Here is a 9956-nt window from a genome sequence, read left to right on the forward strand (position 1 = left end):
GGTGAGGAAAGACTGATGTTTAAAATAATATTTTCTCCACTAAGTAACAATTTGAAAACAAAGGGCAATCTGCTGTAGTTCATGTTGTTTCAATATGCCCTTTAGTCCTACTATATAGGCTGGAAATAGGAGAAGGGGGAGAGGGACCCCAGCATCATTTAGATGTATCTTCAATTGCATCATTCATTCCAGCTTGAAAATATACTACTGTTTTCTGCTAGTTGTTTAATCACTGGGTTGCCTGAACTGCATAACACAGATCCAATTGCTTGGCCTATGGAATGGAAGCCAGGTTCCAAGACCCTCTGATGGAGCCCTTTGTGGGTTTACATGGTGCAAGGACTTGGAGGAGCCTGCCGGTGTCAAGGGAGGTGCTGGGGAATAGAGGGAAGTATGGCTGTCCCAGAGGTAGGGTCTCATGGTCCTGGGTTTAGCGGCAAGGTAGCCATCCTTCCCAAGGAGTCTGTAGAGTGCATTCCCCAGAAACAAGGTATTTCTCTTGGACATTGGCTTAAGTCAGTTTGGAGGTTTCTGAAGCCGTCGGGCACTCCTGGCCTAAGTCTGAATCCCACCCTGGTAATCCAACAAGAATGAATAGAAAGACCATGTTTTCTTTGCATAATACTCCTTACACGTGCCTATGGAAGGAACTGGAAAGTCTCCTCTAATGATAAAAGAACATCTTGGCTACGACTTGTTTCCATCTTCTTCTCTGAGCCTTAGAATCCTCATCTGAACAATCAGGTGGATGCAGTGCAGATTGGGGACCCTTGCTGCTGCGACATTCTCCTGGAGGGTGGGCCATTTTGGGCAGCACTTTCTGGGCTAGGGGAGAGTACAGTGGGCAGTGTCCTTTAGAGGACACCATAGTAGCTCTCACAGCATTTCATGAGGATTTTTGAGCCTCAAATAAAAAGGAAAGCTGTAATGTTGGAATTAATGCTATTTGCTGGGGATATTTTGACCTACTGTAACATACCACATCCTTAAATCTAGATTTTTCTAACACTCTCAGTTAGGGAGTATAATCTCTCCCTTCCCTTACCTGCATTATAAATTGATTCATTCACTCTAGCAGTCATCAGGTGAATAGCTGTAAATGATGAGCAGAAAATGAAGAGCACCATAAGAAATAAGAAAGAACAGGTGGCTTCCAAGTGAGCCAAACGCACTCCCATGATATAACATGAGTTAATGGTTTCTGACACATTCCATTCATGACATCATTAACTTCTTTTTTACAGTTTAAGAAAATCATTTACACTTTAATAAAATACAACCAGGACAATGGCCTGTGCCACACAGGGCTATATATACATATGTGTGTGTGTGTGTGTATATATATATATATATGTATATGTGGTGGTGGCACAGTGGTTGAGAGCTTGCCTGCTAACCAAATGTCGGCAGTTTGAATCCACCAGTCACTTCTTGGGAACCCTGTAGGGCGGTTCTACTCTGTCCTACAGGGTCACTATGAGTCAGAATCGACCTGACGGCAATGGGTTCATATATATATATATATATATATATATATATATATATATATATATATATATATATAAAATGAAACACTCATTAAAATTAGTAATGAATATTACGAAAAAACATGAGAAAGTGTTATATTAAGTGAAAAATCAAGATACAAAGTGTATGACTGGGTATGGTTACGGCTTTAAATACCACTTCAAGCAGAAAATAAAAAGAAGACAAAGTAAATCAAATTGTTAACTGTGGTTGTAGCAGGATGGCGGGCCAGTAAATGGATGACTGTCTTTTCGTAATATTTCAGTTGTCCTTTGCCCTATTTGTATTACTTTTACAATAAACAAAATGTTTTACATTTAAAAAAAGGAATTTTTGAATGAATATGAAAAGAGAAAGGTGGGGAACATCAAAGAAAATTAACAATGGCTTGAGGTTTATTCAGTCTAAGTAAGGTGAGGTTTTACTTAGTCTTCAGCACCACTGTTAGTGTTTCATCTTTTTCTATCCCAAGTGAGGAAAACGAACCCAAACTCTAAGATGTGGTTCATTGTGCTAGTAGATGAAGAAATTTTCTTCTCATAGGTGCTTCCTGGAATAGTGTTAGTCTTAAGTGTTTCTTTGTCCATCGGTATCTTAGGTAAGATGAGTGGTAGACACTCTAGATTGAAAAATACAAAAGGTCCAGAACCACACTTGAGAAGCTTTGCTGTTATAGCTAACGGTACAAGCTAAATCAATCAAACTAACCACTGCAAAAGGAAACTAAATGCCCAGATGGGAACTTGCTGTTCTGAACACCACTGTCCTGGTTGTATTTTGTTAAAGTGACTGATAGAGTGAATGAATGAATGAATGAATTTATAATGCAGGTAAGGGAAGGGAGAGATTATACTCCCTAATCTGAGAGTTTTAGAAAAATCTAGATTTTAGGATGTGGCATGTTATAGCAGGTCAATATACATATGTATTCCTATATTCCCATATATACTCTGCTATGAGTCAGAATCAACTCGATGGCAATGGGTTTGGTTCTATATATGTGTGTGTGTTTATTGACTATTTCATTAGACCAGGGATTGGTAAACGGACCAAATTTGGTACAGGATCTCTTTTGTATAGTCCATGAGCAAAGAATAGTTTTTACATTTTTAAGGGTTGTAAAGAAACAAAAATATATGAGAGTCTGTATAAGGCTCGCAAAACTTAAAATACTACCTAACCCTATAAAAAAAAGTGGCTGGATTTGTCCTTAGACCCAGGGTTGGCAAATTATGGCCATGCATTTATAAATAAAGTTTTATTGGAACAAACACATGCCCATTTCTTTATATATTGTCTATGGCTGCCTTCATGCTGCCTTCACAAACAACAGAGTTGAGAAGTTGTGACTGATACTGTATGGCCTGCAAAGCCTAAAATATTTATCACCTGGACATTTACAGAAAAAGTTTTCTGATTCCAGCCCTAAATTTTGAAGTGGTTTATACTTGGGCTATTATAAGTCGTGCTACTGGGAACATCTTTGTAAATATAATTTTTCATACTTTGGACAACTTAATTGGGAGAGATTAACAAAAGTGGAATGATGACCTGGTTAATAAAGATATTTTTAAGGCTGATACTGTCCCACACTATCTCTTGTAATTTTCTAGGTATTATATAATAAAAAAGGTGGTGGTTATACGAGTGGAAAGGAAGACTCAGTACTTCTCTGGTCCCTATTAATCTAGACATGTAAGTTTATACTCTGGATGAACATATTTTTAGTTTTGACTTAAAGTCAATGAACGAGAGAAATAAGAGTAATTGCGATATGAAAACCAATTGAAAGAAATCTTTTACTTTCTACTGTGGGATGACTAAGTAGACAGAAGTAAACTCTTCAGGTGTCAAAGTGTATATGAAACGCCACTGCAGGCTAGTTGTAGTGGCCAAAAGGCTTTGGGAGAGTTGAGTAAAGGAAAGAGGCGGCAGACTCAACAATGAGCCAGCAGTGACATCAATGCACAAAGAGGCAGCTATGAGTGTGGAATGACAGAAGAAACGTGTTCCACCTTTCTGAATTCGTCTTTGACATAAACCCATTTACAACTGTAATTAAACTGTCTCTAGATAAGAAAGTTCTAGAGCAACTATCCTATATTGTTTAACAAAAAACATTCTTCTGTCTTGAAACGTTTATTCTTCAGAAAGAAATCTTACGGAATGGACCAGCTAAATCAACCTGGCTGTCTCTGAGATGAAAGATAAAGCAAGTTGATGGGTCTCAAATCCAATATTATGTGAACCAAGTAAGCATCAGGAAGTATAGCTGTCATCTTCTAAGTGAAATATTCTGAGAGTCTGGCAGCATGACTCCATCAGTGAGCTTGTAACAGACTATTGTGGAACCAGACTCCACTATGGCCAAAGTAAATGACTTCAGCAAATATAGGTCACCTTGCAATTTTTGAGATGTGTTTAAGATCTCCCTTATTTCAATAAAGTCTGGGTTCAATGATTCAGTGAAATGTAACCTCCAGAGGAGCTTTCTGTCATGCCCAAGGGATGCGCCAAAGGCAGTAGGCCCTATAGTCTGTAATCTTTCTCCTGTCTCACCACCAACCAGGCAGAGGTGCTGCAGTTCTGGTAACCCCATACAGTTTACCTTATGCCAATTTTTCATCTCTGTGAGATCCAGGTAAACCAAGAATGCTGTATAAACTTGGAGAGTGTCTCCGATATCTAATTGCATTATCTCTAAGTGCTTAGGGTGGTGCCCATCCAGGCATCCTTGGAGAACCACAGATCACAGCTGCCACCTCCACTGCCTACGCCACCCTGGACCAGGCCGCTGCTGCTAGGGTGGGCTCAGAACCCCCACGCTCCTCCATGCCCCTCATTCAAAAAATTCTTAATGACAGAATGAAATGTCTATCTCTAGAGAAATACAGAATACTCTTTGGAGACACTTATTGTGCAAAGGCTCCGTGTCATTTCTTCCAGAGGTTTTTTTTTTTTTTTTGATGTACCTACTCCATGGTTTTTTCATAACAAGGATTTGCAGCTTAAAGAACACCAGAAAGGAAAGGTTTCAGACAGGGTCCTAAAATAGACTAAAAAAATCTCACAATGCTATCTTTTGGTGCTTCTAAAACTTATTTTAAACATTTTGGAAAGGAGCCATGTCTTAGAAGTCGTAGAGGCCTATCACTTTGCATTCTGTAATAGTCTCTTCCTTGAAACTCTAACTTTACATTCTGTACGTTCTGTAGTTGGCACATATCTTCCCAGCAGCTGAATATATGATTTACATGGAAGAGAAACCGCCTGCTGAAATTATCCAGAAATTTTAATGACTATTTTTTTTTTTATTTCATTGGAGGAGAAAATGGGATTTTGAGAACACATTTCTTTGATCCAATGTTCTCTCAAAATAAATACAAACGTCACTTTTTAAAAGCTGGGAAAATTAGAGTTACAAAATAATTTTAAATTGCCCTCAAAGTAGAGAAATGTAACACCTAATTACCAAAAGAAGAGAAAGGTCTATAATAGAGGAATTTAAAAAACCCTGGAGAAGTTCTGAAAATAATTTAGCAAATAAATCACTGTTACCTTATTTAGATCTGGCCATTCTTTTGGTAGAATATGACTGTGGATGTCAATTTTCATCTCCACAGGATCAGAGAATGAGAAGCATGTAAGGAAAGAAGCTTTGATGTCAAGGGATCCCCATGAAAACCACAGAGTTAACGGAATTACTCAGCCCTTTTGCGGCTTCCTTCAGGCACTGGCCTCGGTCTCTAGGAACTGCTTCATTAATGTTCAAACTTCTGTTTATTGGTCAACCTTGCTCTAGGTAAACAAGTCTTTGGTACTCAGGGTTCTGGGCACAAAATTAAATTGAAAAAGAAGACTGTATGCAATCCTATGAAGCCAAAAACACTGCAGGCTGCTTTGAGTTATGTCAAGTCCAAAACTGACTAATTTTTGTTTTTAAATATTTTAATTCTTAATTAAAAAAGGGCTTTTTAAAGAAAAATAATAGACCTCTGATGCATCTCTTCTTACTCTTGATTTCACTTCCCAGAAGCAACCAAATTTAATACTTTTAGCTTTTTGTTCAATTACATCTCTGCCTTAGGAATATTTAGAAATTGACTTGCTCATAAAAATTCAGCATGTTGAAAAAGTTGCAGGGGAAGTTTTGTCTTTAATATCACAGGAAGAGTTCACTGTTCATATATGTTGTTTCCTCTATTGTCTTTGCCTTTCATTCATTCATACATTTAACAAACATTTATTGACAATTGTTATGTGGTGAGGATTTAAGGTTGAATGAGAGACAAAAGGGTACATGTACTGTAATAGATAGCTGTGTACTGCCTAAACATAGGGAAAAGAAGAGCATAGCCATTTCCACCAACGGTTTTCAGTAGAATCTAGGGAAGACTACTACTAGGGCATAGAGCAGGGCCCACGGCCTTAGGGGTCAGGGCTCCTGGAGGAGGTAGGAAGAAAAAGTGGTTGAATGTTGTACCTGCACAGTGATGCTTTAGATGGGTCAGTACAGTGCCTGAGACTCAGGATGGTATGAGAGCTATAAAGTGACCCCAAAAGGAGGATGGAAGTAGCTGAAAGTAAGCCAGTCATGAAAGGACCTTGAGGGGAGGGGTGAGTGATGAGTCAGCCGGGACCTACATGTGTTGATGATGGGAGGAAGATGTCCCAGAAGATGCTGACATTGAGAGTGACCCAAATCAGATACTACCTCCAGCTGCTAAAACCTTGGGCTACAAAAGAGAGTTAGAGGAGGTCTAGGGTAATGGTTTAGAGCGTGGAATTTAGCATCAGACTTACGAACCTTGTTTCCTTGGGCAAATTACTTAATTCTCTGTGTACCCATTTCCCGGTATGTAAAAACTGAGATAATAATAGAACCTTGGGCCACTTTCAGAATTAAATGAATTAATGCATGGAAGGCATATAGATCAATGCTTAGCATAGAGTAAGTAGCGTATAAGTGTTAGTCATTATTTTTTGTATTATTATTGTCACTTTTATGACCAGTTGCCATAGAGTCAGTTCTGATCATGTGACCCCATGTGTGCAGAGTAGAGCCGTGCTCCACAGGGTTTTCAAGTTTGTCTTTCAGAAGCAGCTGGCCAGACCTTTTTTCCAAGGTGCCTGTGAGTGAGCTTGAACTGCCAACCCTTTGGTCAGCAGTCAAGTGCTTAACTACTTGTGCCATCCAGGGACTCCTTACTGTAACATAAGCTCACCAGAATTAAAACAAAACCTCAAGAAAATGTATGGGTAAGAGAAGCCTTGAAATAACTGAGATAAATTTTCTGCCATCTAATGGCATGGGTTATTTGTATTAACAAATGAGAGATATTATAGAAAAGTAGGGAGAGTTACATTTCACACACATCCATGCAGTGGCACACCTGGAATTTGTATTTAACTAGGAATTCCAGGTGTCAGTACATGGGTAGGGAGATTTTTGGGGAAGAGTCGGATTGGAAATCCCACCACGTATAGGCCATATTACCAATGGATGTGAGCTCCCTGAGGAGGCATGGAGCAATGAAGACTAGCATTTAGTGGAGGGTTAGCTCTGGGGTATGGGGTGATGGGGTCTAGAGTACAGGTGGAGGGTTAGCTGAGGGGGACATGCAATGACAGAGACTAGACTACGGGTGGAGGGTTAACTCTGGGGTATGGAGAAATGGAGACTAGAGTACAGGTGGAGGGTTAGCTCTGGGGCATGGAGAGATGGAGGCTAGAGTACAGGTAGAAGGTTAGTTAGTTCTAGGGTCATGGAGTGATGGAGACTAGAGTACAGATGGAGGGTTAACTTTGGGGTATGGAGAAATGGAGACTAGAGTAGAGGTGGAGGGTTAGCTGAGGGGGCATGGAGTGATGGAGACTAGAGTATAGGTGGAAGACCAGCTCGAGGTGACATGGCATGTTGGTGACCAGAGTACAGGTGGAGGGTCAGATCAGGTTTAGGAGGTGGCGTGTGCATGAAAGCAATGAGGACCAGAAGAAAAGTAGAGGGTTAGCTTGGTGATGGGGGAAGTATGGGGCATCGGGGACCAGGCTACAGGTGGAGGGTTAGCTTTGAGTAGAAGGGGATCCCCTCTCCATATGAGGGGAAAGAGAAAGAGGAAAAGATGGGAAGGAGCCACTACGTGTCGAACTGAAGGCAATGAGCTAGTAGCTATCATTCTTCTGAGGAATGAAGTGAGGTCATCCACTGAGAGCCAGACCTGGAGATTTTAAAAGAAAGCAACGAGAAGTTTAAAAATGACATTTGAGTTGTTTGCTGGGTGATGAATATCAGCATCAGAGCTGCAGTGTATCTGAACTTTAAGGGTGTTTAATGGATAACCACTTAAGAACACATTAAAGAATTTTTTCAAGTCTAGAAGAAAAAGCATCCAAATGAAAACTATGGTTCTATTAGAGGAGTGACTTTTTATCTCTGTGTTTTCCAAATATTTTGTGATGAATTTATAATACTCTGATTATTTGGAAGGTTTATAAAAATATATTTAAAAAAGAATTTGTGTTGTGTCACATTGTCAGTGTTCTTAAAAGTCAGTAAGGAAATTGCTGGCTTACAGTTATATTTTCCTTCAGCCATCTACAGACAGTGTTCACCATCTCTAATGTCATCCTTGACCGTGAAAACCAAGGAGTTGTCTTCTCTTGGCAGTTTTAAAAACCAGTTGCCATTGAGCCAACTTCAATTCATGACAGCTCCGACTCATGGCGACCCCATGTGTGTCAGAGTAGAACTGTGCTCCATAAAGTTTTCAATGGCTGATTTTTGGAAGTAGATTGCCAGGCCTTTCTTCCAAGACACCTCTGGGTAGACTTGAATCTCCAACCATTTGGTTAGCAGCTGAGTGCATCAACCATTTGTACCACCCAGGCCAGTTTTAGTCATAGGTTAATCCAACATTCTCCTCCCCTTCTAATAACCTAGGCATGATATAGCTTACCTGTTTGACTCAATTATGGTACAGTAACTCCACAACTACTCTAGCTGCCTCACGAAATCTTTTTTATATCACCTGCAGGAACCAAGAGTTGAGACTTCCTCTCACCGTATTAGCTCTTCGTCAGATCAGAGTAACCTAATAAGGCTCTTTTTGGAATTAGATTGCCAGGCCTTTCGTCTGAGGCACTTCTTGGTAGACTTGAACCTCCACCCTTTTTGTTTGCAGCTGAGTGCATTAACGTTTGCACCATCTAGGGACTCCTGGACACAGAGTAGACCCTCCATATTTAAAAAAAAAAAAAATTTAATGCATGAAGGGATGAAATTTCTAGAAAAAGTATAAATCATTCGGCAAAAAAGCCATTATTATTATTTTTTAAAAGGCTACCTACACCCCAGTTGGAAAGAAAGCCTGTCTCATCCAGTCCCAGGCATTAGAATAGAATGGTGGTTAAGACAACTGTGAACTCTTCAGCCGTTATTTAGTCAGCTTTTGCAAATCAGTGATACAACCTGTTCTTTAAAACATCTGTTTTACATCTTCTCAGAGAAAATGCATCTGTACGTATCCCCCAAAAGAAAGACTTTCAATTTTTTTTCAGAAGTTCAATTTGTTTTATTGTGCTTTAGGTAAAAGTTTGCAGCGTAAATTAGAGTCTTATTAAAAAATGTATACAGAAATTGTTTCGTGGCATTGATTGCAATCCCTGCAATGTGTCAGCACGCTCCCCCTTTCCCTTTACACCCCGGGTTCCCCGTGTCCATTCATACAGTTTTTCTGTTCCTTCCTGCCATCTCGTCTTTGCTTTTGGGCAGGTGTTGCCCATTTGATCTCTTGATTGAATTAAGAAGCATGTTCCTCACTGTTATTGTTTGTTTTATAGGCCTGTCCCATCCTTGGCTGAAAGGTGGACTTCGGGAGTGGCTTCAGCTCTGAGTTAGCAGGGTGTCTGGGGGCCATAGTCTCTGGGGCTCTCCTAGTCTCTGTCAGACCAGTAAGTCTGGTCTTTTTGTGTGAATTTGAATTTTGTTCTATATTTTTCTCCCGCTCTGTCTGGGACCATCTATTGTGATCCCTGTCAGAGCTGTCAGTGAAGACTCTCAGTTTTTCAGTTCCAAATTAACCTGTATATAGCCTGTCCCACTTTCCCTCAGGTTCATGTCACAAGGCTATGCTTCAAGTCACACATCTATGGACCAAAGAGCAGACTGGAAAAAAGCTAAGAATGTACAAACAGGAAAGAGAAGTCTAGTTTAGCCCACCTTCTGTGCACTGAATGGAAGCAACTGTTGTAGGAGAAATTGAAGGTGACAGAGCTTCTAGGAAAAGCACCATGTGTGTCCCCTTCTTCTCTGTCTACCTAGGTCTTTGCCATGGTGTTTTCTTCTTTTTCAGCACCTCACAAACACAAACTCTCTTTCCTTCCAAAGGCAAAGCTGAACAAGCCTGACGTCCAAATGCCCCAGCTTTGTT

The 9956-nt window shown here is 40.1% G+C and overlaps 1 protein-coding gene and 1 pseudogene across 1 annotated transcript in view; both read right to left on the bottom strand.

Annotated features, from left to right (window-relative positions):
* ACMSD (aminocarboxymuconate semialdehyde decarboxylase) overlaps positions 1-5218 on the bottom strand; it is a 120505-nt gene extending 115287 nt beyond the window's left edge. Inside the window, exon 1 of the mRNA XM_010586348.2 lies at positions 5086-5218. Within this exon, the coding sequence (XP_010584650.1) occupies positions 5086-5142 (57 nt within the window). The 5' untranslated portion in view covers positions 5143-5218. The remainder of the gene's footprint in view (positions 1-5085) is intronic.
* On the bottom strand, positions 3729-4361 carry LOC100675725 (tRNA-splicing endonuclease subunit Sen15-like; annotated as a pseudogene).
* Positions 5219-9956: the final 4738 nt, after the last annotated feature.

Source organism: Loxodonta africana, chromosome 6 (assembly GCF_030014295.1).
Source record: "Loxodonta africana isolate mLoxAfr1 chromosome 6, mLoxAfr1.hap2, whole genome shotgun sequence".
Classification (NCBI taxonomy): domain Eukaryota; kingdom Metazoa; phylum Chordata; class Mammalia; order Proboscidea; family Elephantidae; genus Loxodonta; species Loxodonta africana.